General features: G+C 41.7%; 1 protein-coding gene across 7 annotated transcripts in view; it reads left to right on the top strand.

Annotated features, from left to right (window-relative positions):
* Window positions 1-1,116: 1,116 nt before the first annotated feature.
* The window catches only part of LOC109936984 (kynurenine--oxoglutarate transaminase 3), a 75,889-nt gene continuing 51,449 nt past the window's right edge, over window positions 1,117-25,556 (top strand). The window contains exons 1-2 of one of the 7 annotated variants that reach the window (XM_048601948.1): window positions 1,117-1,302; window positions 18,725-18,813. In XM_048601948.1, coding sequence (XP_048457905.1) covers window positions 18,727-18,813 — 87 coding nt within the window. In that variant the 5' untranslated portion in view covers window positions 1,117-1,302; window positions 18,725-18,726. The other 6 variants (XM_048601945.1, XM_048601946.1, XM_048601947.1 and 3 more) reach the window with 6 other exon arrangements.

Genomic DNA, 25,556 nt, shown 5'->3' on the forward strand with positions numbered 1-25,556 from the left:
AGAGCCCAGTATTATCATGGTACCATGACCAAAGGATGGGAATCATGAGTTCAGGAGTCACTGGAAAGAGTGAGGGGAGAGGAGTTGAAGGATCAGAGATACAGTGGGAGGGTGGATGGTGAATGTGAGTCTCTCAATCGGACACTGAGTGCCTTATAATAGAGAACACTCACCTCCTTACTGAGGTCATGGCCAACTAAACAGAGTTGCTAGGTGACCTTCTGAAGGCACAGGAAATCTATGCATCCCTCATTTAATCACAGTGCCGCCACCCATCAGGGATAATGGGTGTCAATTGTTTCATGAATGAACCTAATTAATGTCCCACCACTGCTGGCTGGGAGTCCTGAAACAAACTCTTCCACTCTGATTTAATTAGGGAGTATTTATAACTGTTAGGAGACTGACTTTGGGCATCTCCTATAGCTAAATGTTCCTGGGCACCACAGTTCTTGCATGATGGTCTGCATTGAATCCAGATTACCATTTCCAAAGGTGTAAATCCACTGAGTACAGTGTACAGTCAGGTAATGGCCAATCAAGCAAAAGTCAATTGCTGATTTTTTGGCCAAAATCTCATTCATTTTCCATATGCTTCACGTATTAGTCAACTTTTGAGTTGCATCTGAAAAATGCAAACTTTCTATATTTACCACCCATATACCATTGAAAGCAAACTCGCCCCAGTACAAATGTACTTGAGAGAATTATCAAAGTATCAGACCATTAGCAACAATATATCTACTGCCTTTGTCTTTCTAGTTGGAAGTGGCTGTGGATTTGAAGGAAGCCTTGATGAATTTCTGCAGTGCATCTTGTACTTGGTACACACTGTCACTTTTGAACATTGGTGGTGAAGGGAGTGAATGTTTGCGTTTGCGGGCTGCTTTATCCTGGATGGTGTAAAGTTCCTTGAGTGTTGTTGGAGCTGCACTCATCCAGGGGCTTGTTGGAACCTCCAGATTAATTGACACAGAATCATGTCCTTCACCTGTTTGACATTCAACATTATCTAAGAGTGCAAACAAAAAATGTTATGTTGTAATCTTGAACTGTGCAAATATTGATACACTCCAGTCATTCCACAGATTGTGTCACCCAGTTGAATGAAAGCTGTTCTCTTGTTAAGACAGAATGTACTATACCAGCAATGGAAGTTTGGAGCTGTAGGAAGATACTAACATCTGCTCGCTGCACTGAAATCTGGAGGTTCCAACAAGCCCCTGTCTCTCCTTACTCAGGGTAATCAGTTTTAAAAGCAATGATCTGAAGATAATTTTCTTTAAAACTTTGCTTCAGAAGGTAATAACTTTTAACTAAAAACCCAATTAAGTTTGGAACATTTAGTTCGGTGTGTATAATCTGATTTAACAGTTTACTTTACGTCCATTCACTGAAGAAAAAGTACTGGAGGAACTAATGGGGCTAAAGACCAATAGGTCCCCTGGATCTGATGGGATGCATCCTAGATTTTAAAGGAAGTAGCTACATAGATGGTGGATGCACTGGTAGTAACCGTCCAAGAATTGTTACATTCTGGAAAAGTGCCAGAGGATCGGAAAACTCATCATGAGACATATATATCCAAAAAGGCAAAGGGACTAAACAAGTAACTGTAGTTCAGTTAGCTAAATGTCTGTTATTGGGACGGTAAGAGGTCATCCCATCAAGTAGATAGAATGAGTTCTTCCCTGCTGACATCAAACTTATAAACAGACTTCTCATATAGTAGAGCTGATCTTTCTCTGTAGCTGTTAACACTACATTCTGCATTCTGTTCTATTACCCTGATGTACTTATGTAAGGTATGATTTGTCTGGTTAGCACGCAGTACAATACTTTTCACCGTACCTCAGTACATGTGACAATAATAAATCAAATCAGAGTGATAGCACAGCCCACTTGGAAATGAAAATTTAACAAGTTTTAAGGTGAAATTTTTGTACATGCTTTAGAACTGGCATTGAGAACCCAGGCTTTCCAAATACATAACAACAAGTATCGTGGGAACAGAAGATCTTTAGATACTTGTGAAGACTTCCTGGCACCTCACAGCACCAGGGACCTGGGTTCAATTCCCTCTCAGGCAACTGTCTGTGTGGAGTTTGTACATTCTCCCCTTGTCTGCGTGGGTTTCCTCCGGGTGCTCCGGTTTCCTCCCACAGTCCAAAGGTGTGCAGGGTAGTGGACTGGGCCTGCTAAATTGCCCAAAGTGTTCAGGAATGTGTAGATTAGGTGAGTTTGGGGAATAGGTCTGGGTGGGATGCTGAGGGTCGGTGTGAACTTGTTGGGCCAAAGGGCCTGTTTCCACACTGTGGGGGTTCTATGAAGTGGTCCAACAAGCTATTGCTGAAAGCTAACAGTCATCTTCTCAGAGTATTTAAGAAATGGCAATAAATGTTACAGCTGTTCAAGTTCTGAGAACAAATCCATCATCATAAGTTTAATCAGTTTGTTCATTTTATAGATATCATCAGATATGCACCAAGGTTTTAAGCTAATTCAACTCTAATATTTTGAATGTAGACATGAACCTAGTTCAAAGAAAGTCAAAGTCGATGCAACAGGGAAAGGAATTTCTATTTCTGCGATTGAAGTTCATTTCCATACGTGCATTCTGCATTTTTGCACAATTATACTTATAATATTATATAAATCTCTGTTCCACCTACACATGGAAATTGGCCTTGTGTGGATAAACTAAATTATCTCATTCAACCACAACTTGTATTTGAATAGCACTTCTGAAGTCCTAAAGCAGTTCTCAGAGGTATTATGAAACAAAGTATGACACTGAAACACTTAAGGAGATTTTAGGGCAGATGATCAAAGAGGCAAGTTGCAGGAAATGTCTTAAGGAAGGAAAATATGGTGGAGGCATTTAGTAAGGAAATTTCAGAGTTTAGGGCCTAGTCAGCTGAAAAATAAAAGGATTTTTAAATCAACCTCTCCAGGGACCTTATGTCTTTTCTCTCAACCAAGTGGGTCTTTAAGTCAGGTCTACTGGCTCAGGAGCAGGGACACTACCACTGTATTACAAGAGACAGTCAGCTAAAGCTGATCTCAGTAATAGTGACCATTAAACCAGGGTTGATTGTCATTAAAAACACATCTGTTTCACTAATGTCTGCAGGAAAGAATATGATAAATGCATGAAGCAAAACCCATGGTAATTGAAAAGTCTCCACAGAGGCCGGTATCCCATCACCATTTATTTACTCAAGAAGAATTCATGACTCTAGTACTTCAGTTAGCTCTCAGAGTCACAGAAACTCTGACATTCCTCTTTTCATCTGTCAGCCAGGGTTCCCTGATTCAACCAGATTAACAGCTCCAATCAGGGAACTGATATTCCATAGATAGTAGGAACTGCAGATGCTGGAGAATCTGAGATAACAAGGTGTACAACTGGATGAACACAGCAGGCCAAGCAGCATCAGAGGAGCAGGAAAGCTGATGTTTTGGGTCTAGAGCCTTCTTCATATTGTCCAGCTGGCTGATCTCATTACAATCACTACAGTAATGTGCTTGCTGCTTAACTGGCCTCTGAAATGGCCTAGTAAGCCTACTCAGTTTAAGGGCAATTAGGGATTGGCAACAAATGCTGGCCTTGCCTGTGACATCCACACCCAAGGAACAAAACAAAAAAAAAATGGCAGCATGACTAAGATCAAGGATATACAAGAGGCCAGCATTACAGGAATGCAGGTATCTTGCAAGATTGTGGACCTAGTAGAGATTACAAATATGAGGTCTAAAGTCACCGCAGGATTTGCAAAACAAGAGTGAGGTGGTTTAGGTAAGGTCAGATCAGAATTGAGAGCAATATTTGTTTAGATCATAGAATCCCTACAGTGTGGAAGGAACAAATAGTTTCATCAGGTTATTGGTGGTCTTTTATGACTAAAAAATTGAAACTAAAAAAAGTCTCTAATTCTTTACTGATACGTTGTGTGTACACCTGTGAACTAGTGCTCAGTTTCATGAAAACCTGTGTCATATTTCAATTAAAAAGGTTTATTTAGACGTCTCATCCCAAATTAAACAAAGTTAAACACTGGCAGAAATTCCCATGATTGGGGTAACCCTTTCACTATTATTCTTATTTTCAAATCACTCTTAGATGCAATTTTTTAAAATCCAAACAGCATGAGGCAACTCTTTGCTTTGACTGACTTTACATTCATCAGACTGTGTTTTGGATTGTGTCCCTAATAAAGTTCCTTCTTGCAGGCACGGGTTGTCAATCAGGAGGAGATTGGTTAAATTCAATGAAGGATTGCTACATCATTCCCATTAGGCACAAGTCTCTGGATGTCAACCCAGGGTTCAGAGAGCGGTGCTCTCAGGAGGCAGATGCTACAGCTGCAGTCAAATAAAAAAGATGGCTAATCAGACCATTCAGGACGCAGTACACAAATAAATATGAGACTAAGCTTTAACGTTTGAAAGTGTAAATGTTGGAGACTAGCAAATGTTGTCCCCTTGTTCAAGAAGGGGAGTAGAGACAACCCTGGTAATTATAGACCAATGAGCCTTACTTCGGTTGTGGGTAAAGTGTTGGAAAGGATTATAAGAGATAGGATTTATAATCATCTAGAAAGGAATAATTTGATTAGGGATAGTCAACACGGTTTTGTGAAGGGTAGGTCGTACCTCACAAACCTTATTGAGTTCTTTGAGAAGGTAACCAAACAGGTGGATGAGGGTAAAGCGGTTGATGTGGTGTATATGGATTTCAGTAAAGCGTTTGATAAGGTTCCCCGTGGTAGGCTATTGCAGAAAATACGGAGGCATGGGATTGAGGGTGATTTAGCTTTTTGGATCAGAAATTGGCTGTGAGGTGATTCACTTTGGAAGGAGTAACAGGAATACAGAGTACTGGGCTAATGGTAAGATTCTTGGTAGCGTGGATGAGCAGAGAGATCTCGGTGTCCATGTGCATAGATCACTGAAAGTTGCCACCCAGGTTGATAGCGTTGTTAAGAAGGCGTACGGTGTGTTAGGTTTTATTGCTAGAGGGATTGAGTTTCGGAGCCATGAGGTCATGTTGCAGCTGTACAAAACTCTGGTGCGGCCGCACTTGGAGTATTGCGTACAGTTCTGGTCACCGCATTATAGGAAGGATGTGGAAGCATTGGAAAGGGTGCAGAGGAGATTTACCAGGATGTTGCCTGGTATGGAGGGAAGGTCTTATGAGGAAAGGCTGAGGGACTTGAGGCTGTTTTCGTTAGAGAGAAGAAGGTTAAGAGGTGACTTAATACAGACATACAAGATGATCAGAGGATTAGATAGGGTGGACAGTGGGAGCCTTTTTCCTCGGATGGTGATGGCTAACATGAGGGGACATAGCTTTAAATTGAGGGGTGATAGATATAGGACAGATGTCAGAGGTAGGTTCTTTACTCAGAGAGTAGTAAGGGCGTGGAATGCCCTGCCTGCAAAAGTAGTAGACTCGCCAACTTTAAGGGCATTTAAATGATCATTGGATAAACATATGGATGATAATGGAATAGTTTAGGTTTGATGGGCTTCAGATTGGTTTCACAGGTCGGTGCAACATCGAGGGCCGAAGGGCCTGTACTGCGCTGTAACGTTCTATGTTCACTGGCCACACTGGGGTTATGTTTGCAGGGGAGGTAACTTTTCAATACCTGATTGTCTTTTATTTTTGTTGATTTTCTAGGATATTTTTAACCAAAATAAAACAAATCAATATAAGGCAGAGAAGAAAGGGAAGGGTGAGGATTGCCAGAGATAGTAGGAACTGCAGATGCTAGAGAATCTGAGATAACAAGGTGTAGAGCTGGATGAACACAGCAGGTCAAGCAGCATCAGAGGAGCAGGAAAGCTGACGTTTCGGGCCTAGATTTATTTATTTCATTTATTTATCCCTATTTATTTCAGAACCCCTTTCCGCTCCCCCATTTCTGAAGAAGGGGCTAGGCCCGAAACGTCAGCTTTCCTGCTCCTCTGATGCTGCTTGGCCTGCTGTGTTCATCCAGCTCTACACCTTGTTATCTATTATTGAAGATTGCCATATTGCATCTTGCAAATAAATTCTGTGTCAGCAAAAACAATTTGCAACAAAAGCTTGGGTAAGTTGTTCTCTTAAGCCTCAAATGCACCTGGATTGCGTGGCGCAGTCAGAAGATTTAAGTCATACTGCTAACTGTGCCTGGTGTTGAATGTATTGACAAAGGCACATGTGCCTTTATGCTCCTGAAGGGGTTCATTTCAATGGCGAAAAGACAAGGAAGCAAAATGTCCAGTGCTCTTGATGTTAAGATTGAAAAATAAGTTTGTAAAGTTCACTGGACATGCTCAACCCTCAAGTATCATCAACCCAGTCATAACTGATCTCCCGTTGCTTACCTTAATATGTTCAGAAATCAAAAGCCTTTTCCTGATTCAAAAAATTTCCAAAATACAGCAAACTCTTTACAAGGATACTTCAACCATTCAAAGTATATCTTTGTCAACATTATTAGATGTTAATAATACATTTTTCTATCAAAGAAAATTGGGCATATGCTTCAAAAGGAAAGATTTGCCTGGATGTGAGGAATTATTTATGCTTTATTTATGCTTTCTAAGAGTACGCACACGCTCAATAGACTGACTTACCTCCACTGCAGGGTTACAGGGATAGGATAAGGGGCTGGGTCTGGATGGGAGAGTTGGTGTGGACTCGATGGGCCAAATGGCTTGCTTCTATACCGTAGGGATTCTATGATTGTGTGTGATTCTATGGCTAACCATGACTAAGTGAAAATGTTATGCATAAATAACACACATGAAAATGCAGTACAGTCACATTAACCATCCAAATGTGATCTTTTGTTGACAAGTCTTCTTTCCTTGGGTGAAAACCAGTGAAGAACAAATGGAGAAACTATTTGAACAGTCTCCATATTGGCAAGAAATGGCCATGCAAAGCTTAAAATTACAAACTTCTTGACTAAGCATCCATTTTGAACTGGAGACCATGAACTATTTATAGCACAAAAGGACTGTGATAGCTGTGAACAAACATCTCCTTTTCCCACTTCCCTTTCGAACAATTAATGGATTTTTACCCCTAGCTTCCACATGCTTAACAATACTCAATGCAAAATGAAAATTCTGCCAAGTCACAACCTGAAACATTGAAATTTGGTCAGGAAAGAATTCATTAAAATATGTGGTTACAACCGGGGTTAGACTATGGTGGCTGGAGTAAACTGAGATTAACAACCGGAAATGGAGCAGGGATGGTCTGTTCATATCATTAACAATGGATAAAATGAGTTTTTGGGTGTGAGTTAGAAAGTACTAAATGTGGGTTGCCAGCCTGTAACAACAGTTATAAGTTGCTATAACTGAAAAAAAAAAGAGTTGAAAAAATACTAGTTGTGATTAATATGTTATTTGGGTTTCAACTTATAAATATTTCTGGCATGAGGTCACAATTGCAGTACATTACTCGGTTTAAATGAATGGCCATTCATTGATTTTGAGTTGACTGGGCATAGTAGCATGTGTTGTACTTATTTAAGTCCCACTCTTTGACCTCTTATGGTTAGTTAGATACTCTAAAGATAGACACTTGTGCCAACTTCAGCTTGGCTAAATCAAATTCCCAGGAGGACTAAACTGAATACTTCTGTTCTTATATTCCAAATAATATTACCTCAACGGGTGATGACATTATAGCTGAGAGTGATAGATTATTAAAGTAAAACCATGGAATTCTGTTAAGAGCTTTTTGAGTTCCTCTAATGATAGACTTGGGTCTAATTCCCTCTTTGCTATTTTGGGATTTGTTTTAATGTGTAAGATTATAAAATTACATTCCTCTCAAAAGGCCAGAAGTTAATGATTCCAAACCTTGCACCAGTCCTGGAATTCATAAACACTGAACACAAACCCTGGGATTGGCACTGTGACTCAGAGGTTAGCACTGCTGCCTCACAGCATCAGGAACCTGAGTTCAACTCCACCCTCGGGAATTCTACCACCTGTGTGTAGTTTGCATGTTCTCCCCGTGACTGTGCGGATTTCCTCTGTGTGCTCCAGTTTCCTCCCGAAGTGCAAAAATATGCAGATTAGCTGGATTGGCCATGCTAAATTGCCCATAGTTCCAGGGATGCTTAGGCTAGGTGGATTAGCCATGAGAAATATGGAGCTACAGCAATAGGGTAGGGAGATGGGTCTGGGTGCAATGCACTTTGGAGGTTCGATGTGGACTCAACTGGCCTGCCCCCACATTGTAGGGATTATTTGATTCTATAAAATGCTGTTCTGGTGAACATCTGGCATAAGATATGCCAGGTCCCACAATACAGTGAGGGTTTTGGAGTGAGGGTGTAAATGAAATATCAACCTTTGTGACAAAGATCACTTATGTAACTGGATCAGGCTGAGACCCAGGACTGTGTTGTCCAGTGCTCCGATGCCTAAATTCTCAGTTGGGTTCTAGTGTAGCACTCCTAGTATTGTTGGGTTGTGTCAACCTAAGGATGTGGCCTCAGAGCAGAGTAGGAAGATGATTTAGGGCTTATTTCTAGCACCACTACGTGCATGCACACCAAGTGCAGTGGAATCTGGAGTGAAACATTGCTCCCATAGTTTTTCTCAGTTCTAAGCTGCATTGTTGCACCAGTATGATGGCACTGCATTGTTGAGTGTTATGGCCCTGAGATGAGGCATTGAAAACTGGGTCTAACTTTTTTAGGTGGATATGAAAGATCTCACAGGATTGTTTGCCAACATAAAAGTGCTCTCAAACTTTCTACCATAATTACTTTCACAAGAAGAACGCAAAATGCTGAAAATATTCAGCAGGTCTGCTGCATCTGTGGAGAGAAAAACACAGTAACAGGTTAAATGAAACAAAAACAGAAGTCGTTGGTGAAACTCAGTAGGTCTGATAGCATTTGTGGGGAGAAAGCAGAGCTAACACTTTGAGTCCAGAGATACTTCACCAGAACAGATTAACTGCTTGTTCATGTTGTTGTCACTTATGGATGTTGCTAATATAGTGTCTGTTGTGCTTCCATCCCTTTCTCATGTGAAGACTTTTTTAGATATTTCAATGGCAGAAGGATGCTACAAAATGGCTTTTAAAAACAAAACACAAAAAATTCTCTTTACATTCAAAGTTTGCAAGTACTATCTAACCCAGAAGTGAGAAAGTTGCTGAGTTGTGTTTTTTCTGCATTCTATCCCACAGAAAGAACACCACAAAACTAATGAAGGTTTTTGGACAGCTTCTTCCCTGCTGTTATAGAGTCATACAGTCATACAGCATGGAAACAGACCCTTTGGTCCAACCAGTCCATGCTGACCATAATTTCAAACTAAACTAGTCCCACCTGCCTGACCCTGGCCCATATCCCTCCAAAGAAAACAGAAGTTGCTGGAAAAGCTCAGCAGGTCTGGCAGCATCTGTGAAGAAAAAATCAGAAGGAATGGTCACTGGACTCGAAACGTTAACTGTGATTTTTTCTTCACGGATGCTTCTGTTTTTGTTCCTGATTTACAGCATCTGCAGTTCTTTCTGTTTTTATCCATATCCATCCAAACCTTTCCTACTCATGTACTTATCCAAATGTCTTTTTTTGTAATTGTACCCTCATCCACCACCTCCTCAGGAAGTTCATTCCACACATGAACCACCCTCTGTGTAATAACATTTGCCCCTCATGTCGTTTTTTTAAATCTCTCTCGTCTCACCTTAAAAATATGTCTCCTAGTCTTGAAATCCCCAATCCTAGGGAAAAGACAACTACCATTAACTCTTTCTATACCCCTCATTATTTTCTGAACGGACCTCTCATATATTAAAACTGATCTTTCTTTGCACCTTTTCTGTAGCTGTAACACCACTTTCTGCATTCTTTTCCAATACCCTGATGTCCTTATGTAAAGTATGATTAGTCTGGTTAGCATGCAAAACAATACTTTTCACTGTATCTCGGTACATGTGACAATAGTAATTCAAATCAAATGAAAGTAGACTTGAATAAATTAGTGGATACAGCGGATAAAAATCAACTATTGGAAAATTGAGATCACATTCCATTTCAGGGTCGTGAGGATGTAACTTGCACACAGACTCCAGTGTAACACTGGAGGAGTGCACAGGAAGTCCCATTTTTCAGAGGACATGTTAAAGCAAGACCCTACTGGTCTTTTTAGCTGATGTAAAAAAAATCCCATGTTAATCTCCAAGAAATATCTTGACTGATGATAATCCCCCAACTGATATCACTGGAACAGATTATTTTCTCGTTGCTATTTGTGGGATACTGCAGTATGCAAATTAGCTATCACATTTCTCAACTTTACCAACAAAACTAGAATGCTGCAGATGCTGCGAATCTCACATGAAAACAGAATATGCTGGGGAAGCTCATCAGGTGTGGCGACATCCGTGGAGAGAGAAATAGGATTCGTTTGGAAGAAGAGTCTTTTGACTTGAAACGTTAACTCTGGTTCTCTCTCCACAGATGCTGCCAGGCCTGCTGAGCTTCTCCAAGTGTTGTTTTTATCCCCACATTACAACACTGAATAAAAAAGGAACAGAGGAAAATGAATAGCCAAGGTCTTTTCTGCAGGGTAGGGGAGTCCAAAACTAGAGGGTATAGGTTCAAACTGAGAGGGAAAAGATTTAAAAGGGACTTAAGGGACAACTTTTTCATGCAAAGGGTGGTGGGTATATGGAATGGGCCGCCAGAGGAAGTGGTGGAGGCTGGTACAATTACAACATTTAAAAGGCATCTGGATGGGTATATAAATAGGAAGGGTTTAGAGGGATATGGGCCAAATGCTGGAAAATGGCACTAGTTCAGTTTAGGATATCTGGTTCGCATGGACAAGCTTGATTGAGTGGTCTGTTTCTGCGCTGTACGTCTCTATGACTCCATCACTAGATTTATACAGCACTTCTCACATTCACATGCGATCCCAAAGCACTTTACAGACAAGAATTTTTTAAATAAAGTCAGGGGTGACGTTAGTGACCTCCTACCTGTGCAATTAAGCCAGAGAGAGCTCCTAACCCAGGAACATAGTTTTTAATTAGAAAGGGAATCAAGGGTTATGGGGAATATGCAAGTACGTAGAACTGAGGATTATCAAATCAGACATGATCTCATTCAATAGTGGAGAGACTTAATGGGCTGAATGGCCTAATTTTGCTCTTATGTCTTAAGGTTTCAGGGCAGGGTGTCTGTGGAGTTGTGTTCAGCTGGGATACATGGGGTTGGGTGGTTGGATATCGGTGTGACTTATGGGGGTTGAGATCAGTTTAATAGTTACATAGAAAATAAGAGCAAGAGTAGGCCAAGCCTGCTCCACCATACGATATGATCACAGCTGAATTCTATTCAGTATCCTGTTCCCTCTTTTGTCCCCCATCTTTTCATCCATTTAGCCCTAAGGCTCATATCTATCCCCATCTTGAAGACATTCAATATTTTGGCTTCAACCATTTTCTGCGGCAGGGAATTCCACAGGTTCACCACTCTCAATTTCACACAAGACATCCCTGTTCCTATATTTGGATCCTGTCATGATGAATGCCAACATAGCATTTGCCTTTTGCTTAGTGTTTCTGGATTCCCCTGGTCACTGGCAACAGCTTTCCTGCCTTTACCCTGTCTAGTCCTGTTAGAAATTTATCAGTTTCTGTCAGATCCCCCTCATTTTTCCAAACATCAGTCCTAACCTATCCAGTCTTTCTTGATTTGTCAGTCCTGCCGTCCAAGAAATTTGATTTGATTTGATTTCTTGTTGTGATATGCACCTAAGTACAGTGACAAGCTTTGTTTTGAGAGCAATACAGGCGGATCATAACATTGTAGGACATACAGATCACAGGGTGTTCAGACAAAGCGAGGCTTGCAAGTTTTTGGCTGCCAGGAGACAAGACCCTCTTCCAAGCTCAGTCATTTTTTTTTCTGAGCGAACCAGGAGCATTAGGTTAAGGGAGACCCGGACAAAAGGCAAATTTAACAGTGCCGGGCAATTCCAGTAGAGTCGGTGCGTCGGGGCTTCGGACACGCATCTTTCAGGGTAAATACGATCGGGCGAGAGGGTGAAGGTGAGGGAAGGGTGCACTTTACCCGAGTGTGGCTCAGTCCCTGGTTCCGGAGAGGGTGGATTTCTGGGCTCAGTGGAGCAGCAAGACTGCTTCCTTTAATAACCCTCCCATGCACTAGTCCCGGCAAAATGCAACTGCTCCCAGCGAAGGTGAAGCTTTATGTGCACTTCAAGCTGACTGCTTTCCGCTACATATGTCTACACCATCAGCTGTAGGCAGGAGGTAGCCGTATTGCTTCCTGTTAACTGCTAACCCACATCATCTGACCGCCCCAGTTCATGTTTCTCTCCCGTGTCACCCTGCTAGCTACAAAACCATTGGAATTCAATCAGCCATTCCAATCCAAAGGTAGGAAACTGAACTGTGGGCAAATCAGATACTGTTTGGATTTGTGCATCTAAGCTCTGAAAGGCAGTGTTTTGCATTATCGATACATTTTAATATGCGTCTTCTCTTCTGCAATCGTTTATGGGTTCTCCCACCATTGTTTTTGGTGGGGAACTACATTTTACTAACACGAAGAAAAAGATCTTTTAACCTGTCCCTTCATTTTCCTGGCAATGACCTCTAATTTATTAAATGGGTTTTAAGGTTGCTTTAAAACTCTTCACATTCCGAACACAACATTTATCTGATTCTAGTCTCAATCCTTTCCTAAAAGTCTCCACCTCTTCCTCCTTTTTCGGCCCTCCTATTAACCCCTCCACCCCCTGCTTGGGAGAGGGTAATGTAATCGGGTCAGTGGTCCAGGAGCCCAGACTGATTCTGTGGCGACACAGCATATGGTGAAATTTAAAATCAATTAATAATCTGGAATATTAAACCGTTCTCAGTAAAGGTGACCGTGAACCAGCATGAATTTTTAAAGGGGAAATCATGTTTAGCCAACCTTATGGAGTTTTTTATTTGAAGAGGGAACAGAAAGGATTGATGAGGGTGAAAAGACCATAAGAAATAGGAACAGGAGTAGGTCGTTCGGCCCCTCAAGCCTAATCTACCATTCAAAAGGACAATGGCTGATGCAGCATTCCTCGCATTCCCTTTCCTGCCCTTTCCCCTTGATTCCCCCCCCCCATTGATCAAGAATTTATCCATCTCAGCCTTAAATATACACAAGGACCCTGTACCCCACAGCTCTCTGTGGCAAGGAATTTAAGATTCTCAACCGTCAGAGAGAAGAAATTCCGAATTCCTCCTCATCTCAAGTCTTAAACAGACGCCCTTTTATTCTGAGACTGTGCCCTATGACTCTCCCATGAAGGAAGCATCCTCTCAGCATTTACCCTGTCAAGCCCCTTAAGAATCTTGTATGTCTCAAAAATAAAGACAGCAATTGCTGGAAAAGCTCAGCAGGTCTGGCAGCACCTGTGAAGAGAAATCAAAGTTAACGTTTTGGGTCCTGTGACCCTTCTTCAGAGTGTTCTGGACCTGAAATGTTAACTCTGATTTTTCATCACAGATGCTGCCAGACCTGCTGAGCTTTTCCAGCAACTTCTGTTTTTGTTTTCTGATTTACAGCATCCGCAGTTCTTTCGGTTTTTATGTCTCAACAATAATGTTTATGATATGGTAAACAAGGATTTACAAAAGATATTTGATACAATGCCTTACAACACACTTATGAGGAAAGTTGTAAGTCATGGTATAAAAAAGGGGAGTGTCAATGTTGATACAAAGTTGACTGTGGGTAGAAAGCAGAGTGGTGTGGTCAATGGATATTTTTCGGGCTGGAGAAGGATTTGTAATGGAGTTCCCCAGATATCACTATTGGGACTGTTAGTTTACATAGGAACATAGGAATGGGAGTAGGCCATTCAGCCCATCAAGTCAGAGGAGGATAGTGTAGAACTCCAAATGGACATTGACAAGTTAGTAGAGTGAATGGATAGATGGTAGATAAGGATCAATGCGGAGAAATGTGAGGTGGTCGGAAGAATGCTGGAAGACAATATAAAATAAGGGGTACAATTCTAAACGGGGTGCAGGAACGGTGAGACTTGAATTTATATGTGCACAGTTCATTGAAGGTGGCCATGCAGGTGGAGAGAGCAGTAAATAAAGCATAGTGTTCTCAGCTGTATCAGTAGGGGCATAGATCAAAGAGCAAGGAGTTGATGTTGAACTTGTACAAGACATACGTCAGATGTCAGCCTCAGAGTATTGTATACAGCTGTGGGTGCCACTTTATAGAAAAGATATGAATGCATTGGAGAGAGTGCAGTAGCGAATTACCAAAATGGTTCCAGGCATGAGAAACTTTAGCCAATGAGGATAGATTGAAGAAGATGCAACTGTTCTGCATGGAGAGAAGAAGGCTGAGGATTGACAATTTTAAAATCATGAATGGACTTGACAGAATAGATAGGGAGAAACCGTTCCTGCTTGTAAACAGTGCAGGAACAAGAGGGAATAGATTTAAAATGATGTGCAAATGAAGCAAACGTGACGTTAGAAAAAAACGTTTCCCACGGTGATTTGTTAGGGTATGAATGCTCTGCCTGGAAATGTGGTGGAGGCAGGCTCAATTGAAGCAGTCAAGAGGGTATTGGATTTTTTTTTGGTTATTAATAACGTGCAAGGATATGGGCAGGAGATTGGCACTAGATAATAGAGCTGAGCTAGATAATAGTACAGGGACTGAATGGCCTCCTTTTGCATTGTTGCACAGAATCACAGAATTATTACAATGGTGTAAAATTTCATTATATTCAGTTTAAGGGAAGAAATCAGCCACTCTTACCTGGTCCAGACTCTCAATAATGTGGTTAACAACTTATTCTTAATTTGGTCACGGAATGGGGGCATTTCTGGCCTGGCCAGCATTTATTGCATATCTCTATTTGCCCAGATGACAATTTGCTGCCTCACTTTGTCCCCATAACCATGCAAAAATGTTAAGAGTGAGCCTCATTGCTGTGGGATTGGGCTCACATATCACCAGACCAGGTAAGGACAGCCAATTTCCTTCCCTAAAGGGTTAGTGAAAAGGGCATTTTTTTCTTATTCATTCATGGGATGAGGGTGTCACTGACCAGGCAGCATTTATTGGGGGGTTGTTCAGAGTCAACCACATTGCTGTGTGTCTAGAGTCACTTGTAGACCAGACCAGGTAAGGATGACAGATATTTTTACCTGAAGGACATTAGTGAACCAGATGGGTTTTTCTGCAGACAATGGGTTCATGGTCATCATTAGATTCTTAATTCCAGATATTTTACTGAATACAAATTCTACTATCTGCTGTGGTAGGATTTGAACCTGGGTCCTCAGAACTTTATCTGGATTAACAGCCCAGCAATAATACCACTAGGCCATTGCCTTCCCCATTTTATATGCAACAGTTGACAGTTGTTACTTGGTCGACATTATACTAGATTTTTATTGAATTCAAACCTCACCATTTGCCATGCTGGAATTGAAACCTATATCCCAGAACACTATATCCCACAAACCTATATCCTGAGATTCTCATTTACTCATCCACTACACCACTGCCTCCCCTCTAGGGGAGGTCCCTCTGAAATAGCCCTACAAAGCCACTTTGTTCAAGGGCAACACACACTAACCTATAAAACATAAACTAAATTATGCGAGTGTTTGGTCACCCCCATTTTTTGTCTCGGAGTCATTTCTTTTTGTCTGATTGCATTTCTGAAATGTTTTGCTACTTTGAAGGCATTTTAGAAATGTAATTGTTATTCTGACTGTGTGTTTTAATTTTATATCTAGGCTACTATGCAGCACCTGAAAAATGCCATATGAAAATCCATATATCATACTTTCTTAATCAATGTCCTGTTCTGTTGTTTAAAATAAAACTGCAAATTATGGAAAGAGTGAAAACATCAGTCAGCATTCATAACAAGAAAGATGAACTAAGGTTTTGAAGAAGGACTTACGATTATACTTCCACATTTGTTACACACCCTAAGTGATTTTCAGCCAGTTTTTTAACAGCATTTTGAATTGCAGTTTGTGTAGATAAACACACAGCCATTTTGCAAAGTCCATAACATTGAGGCTGTGGAGGTCTGTCCTTGAGGCTAGGTGCTGGCATGGACTGACTCGGAAAGACTGATTCTGAACTTATTACATCTTTATTTTTCTAATTTACTCCTATTACCCATAATGCTGGACTATTTATTTCTTTACTTTTCTAATTTTGTTTTGTTTCCTAAGAATTTGATCTTAAGTGTCTGTACCTCGGTACCTTTGTACCTAAGATGGTGCTGTAATGTGGCGGCTGTAAACTTGTCACTGTACTCATTTGAGTATGTTTGACGATAAAGCTAATTCAATTCAGCTTGCTAACCTAAGTGTGATATGCTGCTCTGGGCATTGGGAGAATTCCCCATGATCAAATAATGGGATCTGTTATATCTACATAAACAAGCAGTCAAGGTCTTAAGTTCATGGGACAAATCTTCCTCTGGGCTCAGGAAAATCTGGCCTGTGTATTTTTGCATCTCGGAGGTTGTGTGAGTTCATGTTCTGTTTTTGGGTTTTCACCTTGCAGTGAGGAGAGTTTTGCAGTGCAGTTTACGATCTGAGTTTGAGAGTGAGGAATATGAATGTGGAGATGAGCTGGTTAGAAGGCCCATCTCAGTTCTCCAACACACTATCCCAGCTCCCAACATTATAAAGGCCCTTTCTCACCTCCCTTACCCCTCCACCCAACACCCTTTTGCACCAGGCCATGCCCACTCAGATCACCCATGCTAGCCGACATCCCCTCCATCCTCCAGATTTTCCTATATTTCTCCATACCGTCTCTTCCTTCATGTATACTTCCTTCTCACTCACCCAGTATTCACAACTTGCAGTCCTTGGATTCCTTGCAACATTAATGGAAAGTACTTGGTGTTCTTGGTGGTGGTGATGGAGAATGGGGGAGGGGAGGGTGTTGTGGGAATGTGGGAGGCTGGGTGGAGGTGAATAAGCTTCTCACCAGGTGTTGAAAGCCTTCATATAATTTATATTGAAACAGAGAAATGTATTCCAAAATTTTAGGAAAAGAAAAGTTCCTTGTACTACTTTGAGGTAGTATTTCTTGCTCCTCTGATGCTGCCTGGTCTGCTGTGTTCCTCCAGCTCCACACTGTGTTATCCTTGTACAATTTGTCATCCTTCAAAGGCATGATCTGTCATTAACATTTGTTGAGACTGTTATTCATCTGCACTGCCCTCTGAGAAGGAAAGAGTGGAAGGTGCCTGGTGCAATGGCTCAGTGGTTAGCACTGCTGCCTCAGAGTGCCAGGGACCTGGGCTCAGCCCCACCCTTGGGTGTATGTCTGTGTGGAGTTTACACATTCTCCCTGTGACTGGGTGGGTTTCTGCCGGGTGCTCCAGTCTCCTCCCACACATTAGGTGGATTGGCCATGCTAAAATGCCCATAGTGTCCAGGGATGTGCAGGCTAGGTGGGTTAGCCATGGGAAATGTAGGGTAAAGGGGTGGGTCTGGTTGGGATGCTCTTAAGAGGGTCAGTATGGGCTTAGTGGCCTGCTTCCACCCTGTAGGGATTCTATGCTGATTTCTATTTCAAAGCAGATTGCCAGTCAATCAATGTAGACAAGCAGTTTAGAGTTTTTTTCAATCACTGAAGCTTTATTTAAATCAGCCAAAGTCTTTTAAATCACAGCAGAAAAGATGACATTACTGGCAGGCAGGTCATTTTGACACACTTTTTATTGCATGGTGGTACTTTTACCATTGTAACTACATTGTAATGAATTTGAATAAATATACACATTGGATCAATGCAAGAGTTAACACATCTTTGAAGGATAGGTCCCTGTGTTGAATCACTATTTAAAAAATGCAGCATAAAACCTGATTTTCACTCCTGATTTAAAAAGGGGAACCTGACCTCAGTGATGGTTGGTAGGCTTTCCGAGTCACAAAATAGCCAGTGGAAAATGGCTTCAAATTGGGAATGCAGAAGAAAATTGGATTTCCTCCAAAAACAAAATGTGGCCATTTGCACATTGAAATATACCTCAGCACCCTGAAAAAAAAAATCCAGCCCAATGTTTTATTCAAGAGAGCCTCTTTCATAATCTTACAGCTGGCTTTGTGCCTGGGTTACATGAAAAGATTTGAATCGCAATTTGTTCACACAAGAAGAAAGTGAGTCATCAATGAGCCGAGAATTTCAGATCTGATCCTTTTCAGATCAATCTATTGCTGCCTTGTGTGTCTGGTTAGGATAGGAAGACTGACCATAATCCCAGACAACAAGGTGCAAGGCTGGATGAACACAGCAGGCCAAGCAGCATCATAGGAGCAGAGAGGCTGACCATAATCCCACTTGTTTACTTTTCAAATGTAGATGTGCTTGTTCATGAACTGGCAATTTGTTCTTGATTTTGATGATGACGTTTTCATATTCAGTAGTCAATTTGCAAGCACTGTAGTAAAATTAGATGTTTTGCTAATTTTTGGACTTAGTCAGAACACAGTATGTCATTGAGCTGCTGGTCTTGTCATGAAAGGAAAAGGAAAGCATGAATTTACATTGCCATAATCTACCCTCATATCAACAAGGCTTCCAAAAGCACCTTTCAGCCAATGAATTACTTTTTGAAAGTATAATTACCTCTGTGTTATATTTTCTATCTTTTATGTTCTGTATTGCAGGAATGTATTTCACTCATTGGCTGAAATGTATGAAAACAACACAGAACCTCCTCCATTATTCAATCAACCGGAATGTTTCCACGTCGATGGTAAGCTGTCTTTTTGTTTTTGTCCCATTGCAGAACTTATAGAGACTGCTTAACCTATTTCTGCAGGCTGTTTGCAATTTGCTTCGATATAAAAATAAAGGTAATGTCACCATAGTCTCAGCAGACCACTCTCATTAGGGAGAAAAGACTGGTGGTGATTTAACCTGAGGTCACTATGCCTTGGGTGAGGTGAGGTGAGGGGGACAATCCTCAGCCATTGTGGGAATTGAACCTATGATGTTGGCTTCACTGTATTTCAGAAGCCAGCCATCCAGCCAACTGAGCTAACCAACTTTTCATTTGCTTTGTAATGATACAATGAATTTAAGAAGTTTATTTTGTCCTGGGTTTTTTTTTAATGAAGAGAGGTTGAGACAGAGGTGCTGAGCGGTCTGCCAAGCCAAGAAAGTAAACAATGTGTGAGGCCTTGGATTTTTTTAAGTTGGAACATTAGAAACACCATTAATGGGTGGAGCCAGGCTCTCACAGAAGCTGGGTTTTAATTTAGCTTTCAGTAGATTTTGGGGTTTTGAAGCTGATTGTGGAAGCTGTTGCATTTCTGTCTCTGTTACAGCTAAAAGTGTGGGTTCGCTCCATGCTGCCAGAGTCACGTATGGGACAATCTGTTTTGCTGACATTGCATTTGTCACGGATGTTTCTGGGATGTTACTATATTGGAAAGTTACTGTTTAGTGGTTAAATAATCTATTATTCTGTTAAGTTTTCCAATAGAGTTAAAAGTTATACCAATTCTTCTTTCTTTTGTGTTTGTATTTTAACTGTAGGCTATAAATAAAGTGTGTTTTGCTTAAAGCCGAGTAGTGTAACCAATCAAATTACACCTGGAACACAGCACCTTACACTTGCTTTTAAATAAGAAAAAGTTAGGGTCTAAGCTGTCTCCTTGTTATATTTGAAGGGGTTTGGTCTGATTCATAACAGCTTCAAGATGGGCTGATGAATCTGGTACTCCCCCAGGGGATCTTTCACCCTTAAGAAATCATTTCTGGATGAGTTATTTTATCCACTCATGGGATGGGGGTGTCACTAGCTGGGTCAGCATTGATTGCCCAACCCTAGTAGTCCTTGAGAAGGTGGTGGTGAGCTACCTTCTTTCTGCTCTGTATCTTGTAGATGTCACAGCTGCTGCTGTGCATCGGAGGTGAAGAAAGTGCATATAAAGCATATTCCATCACAGTCCTGACTTGTGCCTTGTTAATGGTGGTCAGGTGAATTACTTGCCACAGAATTTCTAGCCTCTCACATGCTCTTGTAGCCACAGTATTTATATGACTAGTCCAGTTCAGTTTCTGGTTAATGTTAACCCCTACGATATTGATAGTGGCGGATTCAGCATTTCCTGTTGGAAATGGTAACTACTTCGCGCTTGTGTGAATAATGAATATAACATGTCAACCTAAACCTGAATGGTGTCCAGATCTTGTTGCGTTGAACATGGACTGCTTCAAAAACTGAGGAGTCATGAATGATGCAGAACACTGTGCAATCAATGGTGAACACCCCCACTTCAGACCTTATGATGGGGAGAAAATCATTGATGGACCAGGCTGAAGATAGTTACATCTTGGACACTACTTCTAAAGAAAATCTTCAACCTTGTTGAAGATTGTCATTGCCTGGCACTTTCGTGGTACAATTGTTATTTGTCACTTGACAGCCCAAGCTGGGATATTGTCCAGGTCTTGCTACATTTGGACATGGACTATTTCAGTATCAAGGAGCCACAAGATGCTGGATGTTTCGGGATTTTGCACTGCAGCATTTTATATCCCAGCCAATGGCACTTCTGGAAGTTGTGAATGAAACCTAGCTCGATAGATTTTTTTTTGATTAGTTAATAATGTGATACAGAAGGAGGCCAGTCATTAACGTGTCTGCACCAGCTCTCTGAATAATTTGACTTGGTGCCAAACTCCTGCCTCTTCTGAGACCCTGCACATTATTTCTATTGCAATCTAATGACCTCTTCCAGATGGTGCATTCCGGACTCTTAACTACTCACTGCGTGAAAAAGTTATTTTTTCACTTTGCGTTTGCTTCTTTTGCAAAACTATTTAAAATTGGGCCCTCTGATTGTTGATCCTTTCACAAACAGTAACAGTTCCTCCCTGTCTAATCTGTGCAGACCCCACATGATCCTGAAAACTTCTGTCAAATCTTCTCTTACCTTCTGTTCTTCAAGGGAAACAGTCCAAACTTCTCCAATCTTTCTTCACAGCTGAATGTATCATAACATAAACTGGTGCCTTATCAGCTTCAAGTACTGGCAGCCTATTCAATACCTCTTTCCTCTCGATTTTAAACCGAACCATTGGACTGAGATTCAGGGGTAGCTGATGTCTTAGTGGTATTATCACTGGACTGTTAATCCAGAGACCCAGGTAACATTCTGGGGACCTGGGTTAGAATCCCACTACGGCAGATGGTGGAATTTGAATTCAACAAAAATCTGGAATTAAGAGTCCAATGATGATCATGAATCTGTTTGTCAATTGTCAGAAAAACTCATCTGATTCACTCATGTCCTTTAGGGAAGAAAGTTGCCATCCTTAGCATGGGAGGTTGCAGGAAGGTGGGCTTTAGATTCTTGGGACACTGGGTCTCGCTCTGGGGGTAATCTGGAGATTACTACTTTAGAGATCCTGCTTACTAGTTTTCTACCTAACACCCTAAATTTTGACTGTAGGATCACATCCCCTTCCCTATTTAAGTTGCTCGCACCAATATGGACCATGACCTCTGGCAGTTCAGCCTTTCCCAGAAAAATACACAGCAGCCGTTCTGTGACGCCCTTACCTTTAACACCGGCCAGGTAACATATCATCTTGGAGTCATGCCAAAAAACAGTGAAACAAGGGGATGTGATCCTGCAGACAAAATTTAGGGTGCTAGGTAGAAAACTAGTAAGCAGGACCTCTAAAGTAGTAATCTCCAGATTACCCCCAGAGCGAGACCCAGTGTCCCAAGAATCTAAAGCCCACCTTCCTGCAACCTCCCATGCTAAGGATGGCAACTTCCTTCCCTAAAGGACATGAGTGAATCAGATGAGTTTTTCTGACAATTGACAAACAGATTCATGATCATCATTGGACTCTTAATTCCAGATTTTTGTTGAATTCAAATTCCACCATCTGCCGTAGTGGGATTCTAACCCAGGTCCTCAGAATGTTACCTGGGTCTCTGGATTAACAGTGATAATTCATTAAAGAATTCTGTAGCAGCATGGTGGCTCAGTGGTTAGCATTGCTGCCTCACAGTGTCAGGGTCCTGGGTTCAATTTTGCCCTCAGGCAACTGTCTGTGTGGAGTTTGCACATTATCCCTGTGTCTGCATGGGTTTCCTCCCACAGTCCAAAGATGCAGGCTAGATGGATTGGCCATGCTAAATTGCCCGTAGTGTTCAGGGATGTGTAGATTAGGTGGGTTTGGGGAATGGTTCTGGCTGGGATGCTCTGAGGGTCGGTATGGGCTTGTCAGACCAAAGGGCCCGTTTCCACACTGTAGGGATTCCATGATATTGCTTTTTCCTTGCCTCCTGTTCGGCTGGGCCACATGTTTCGTTCTTGTTGCATCTCCAGAATAGAAGACTGGTCATTGAGCTGGACATCTGGAGACTCCTGCTTGATCCTGCTGGCCTGCCTGGCAGTCTCCTATTGCTGCCTGTTTACCCCTCACTGAGTGCTCTCTCTGCATGGCTGTTTGCCTTGTAGATGATCCTCAGTGACCCAGGGCTCAGGCCTGTACAGCCAGCCTGCTTGTGTGTCGGCTCATCTGGGTCATGTGAAGTGTCTACAAATCCCCACATGCCACAGAACTGGTATTCCATTTGACAGAACTGCCCTGACATGTCACAACACTACACTTTTTAAATTACTTTACTTTATCTTACTTTGGTTTCACTCTTGTACTATTACTATAAACTGAATATTAGTGGAAATTCCTTGCCCTTGCTCACAAGTTTGCTCGCTCTCCTGTGCCTGCAAAATCTTACTTTTCCTGGGTTAGTTTAGCAATTTACATGTTCAGCATTACTGGAATTGGAACACACTCTCTAACTGCAGCTGCTCACAACCAATGAATTCTCAGCTTTCCTGTGCTGTCACCCTTGGACTCTGTTTTACAAAACCATTCAGATCCTCTGCAGATCCAGCAGCACTCTCTCTCTCTCTCTCTTCTCTTTCCCGGGAGGTAAGTGAAAGGCCCTGAACCATAACCTTTCTTTATCTGCAGCCCAGGAAAGGCGCTTCTTTGCGGGTCCAGCTTTTTGTGCCACCACCCCTCCCTCCAGACCAAAAGGGTGACAGCCGTCCTGTTCTTCTGTTGATATGTTTTGGTCACTTTCCTGATCGTGGCCTCAAAAATGCTGGCACTGAATCCAATGGTTTTGTTCAGCTGCACACTGTGTGAATAGTCTCAAATTTCACAAAGCAGTGTGGCCTCTTGCACTTACCTGTCATGACTTTTCAGTGCTATCCACATTGGTGCACACTATTAGCTGTAACACATTACATACTTCATCTTTAAACATCAAACAGTGAACTGCTGAAAGCCAGTAAAACCATCCAGTCTCAGCTGCAATCAAGATGTCTTGCATTTTGGTAAAACAGACAAGGGCAGGACTTATACAATTAAAGTTTCGGGCCTTGGGTAGTGTTGTAGAACAGAGAGACCTACGTAGATAATTCTTTGAATTTGCAACACATATAGACAGGGTGGTTAAGAAGGCATTTAGCACGCTTGCCTTCATTGCTCAGACCTTTGAGTATAGGAGTTAGGATGTCATGTTGAGGTTGTACAGGACATTGGGGAGACCTCTTCTGGAGTACTGTGTCCAGTTCTGGTTGCTCTGTTATAGAAACTATGTTATTAAGCTGGAGAGGGTTCAGAAAATATTTACGAGGATGTTGCTGGGAATGGAGGGTTTGAGTTATAAGGAGGGGCTGGATAGGTTGGGACTTTTTTTCACTGGAACATAAGAGATTGACGGATGACCTTATAGACGTTTATAAAAAAGGGGTATAGATAAGGTGTATTTTCCCTAGGGTGGGGGATTTCCAAACTAGGGGTCATATTTTAAGGTGAGTGGAGAAAAATTTAAAAAAGACACGAGGGGCAACTTTTTTACACAGAGTGGCCATGTGTGGAATGAACTGCCAGAGAAAGTGGTGGATGTAGATACAGCTACAAAGTTTAAAAGACATTTGGATAAGTACGTGAATAAGAAATGTTTGGAGAGGTATGGGCCAAGTACAGGCAGGTGGGACTAGTTTAGTTTGGGATTATGGTCAGAATGGACTGGTTGGATCGAAGGATCTGTTTCTGTGCTGTATGACTCTATGTCTCTTTATGCATATTTCTTCAGGATGCATGCAAGACCATTTTGCAGCAATTACTGTGGCCTTACTGGTGATTTACACTCTGTCCTGGCCTAACTTTGCTCTAAGTGGTTGGCACAGTCATAGGACAAGTGTGCATGACGTTGGCTGATCTGCAGTTACCAGTTCAGAACTTTAAGCTTGTCACAGGGATCGTTCTGTGGGATTTTCCATTCTGCAGGATTGGTTGCCATCTTCACCACAACCAGTGTATTGGGTTATCTGAATTTGATTCATTGTGGTTTCAACGTAGTTGGAAATAAAGCAAGACACAAAGACACCATTGGGAGCTCCACTTCTAAATGACGTGTGTGATACGTTTAGTGAGTGCAAGGGCATCATTGATCTCTTTGTCGATATATAGTGTTACATTTTCAGTTCTAGAAGCTATGTGACTGCCCCAACTTTAGAGTTTCAAAGATTAAAGTAAGTGGATCTCAAGAAAGTTATTGTAAAACAATAAACAAAGGCGGCTGTTCAATTGTTTTTGATAAGAGAAAGTTGCCACAAAACAAATATGAGAAAATCTATGGACAATTTGCAGAATATTGATCAGATCACAAATCAAAGAACAGCTGCGTTATCAAGCTAGTTACTCCAATTTTTTTTTTGGTCGACAAAATTACAAATTTGACAGATATGCCTGTAGATGTAAAATTATGGTTTGTATCGATGGATACACAGGGGAAGATGGGGGAATGATTAGTAAAATTATTCATCAGTTTTAAGTGTCACTATAATTTAATATTTGGAATTGATATGAAGACATGCTTCCATTGGGTAATACACCAAGTAGGCCCCCAGCTGCATACACTTGCACAGATGATGTCATATTTGTGCGACAGAGCCTTCTAAATACCTACCTGACTCTGTACCATTGGCCATTCCACTGGCTACTGCCCAGCCCAATGCTGGTTGCTGCTTACTGATCACTGATGAACTTACTGGAGACACTGCCAATAAACACAACCATTTTCAAACTACGGACAGAAGATGGCTCGTGATCACAGGCAAAGTTGGCTACCCCAAGTTGACTTACCATATATTTCAAATTCCATTTAATTGGGATGAAGATAGCAAGTCTGCAAAATCCACTGAAGCCATGGAACTCTTGGGAAATATGAGTGACCATATAGCCTGTGCAGTTAATGAGGTATTACCTCTTTCGCGGTTATATTCCAGCCCAGGTGTCCTTGGAGAAGGAGCATGTGATGCCTATCAATGCCTTTCAGGAGAGGTGGGCACCGCAGGGGAACACAGTGCTTTATTTCCCAATCCAACTCCATTTTGATTTAGTCCCTTCCCACTCCCCCCCCCCCCCACCCCCCCCCCCCCCCCCCCCCCCCCC

The sequence above is a fragment of the Rhincodon typus genome, chromosome 10 (genome assembly GCF_021869965.1).
Source record: "Rhincodon typus isolate 14 chromosome 10, sRhiTyp1.1, whole genome shotgun sequence".
In the NCBI taxonomy this organism is placed as follows: domain Eukaryota; kingdom Metazoa; phylum Chordata; class Chondrichthyes; order Orectolobiformes; family Rhincodontidae; genus Rhincodon; species Rhincodon typus.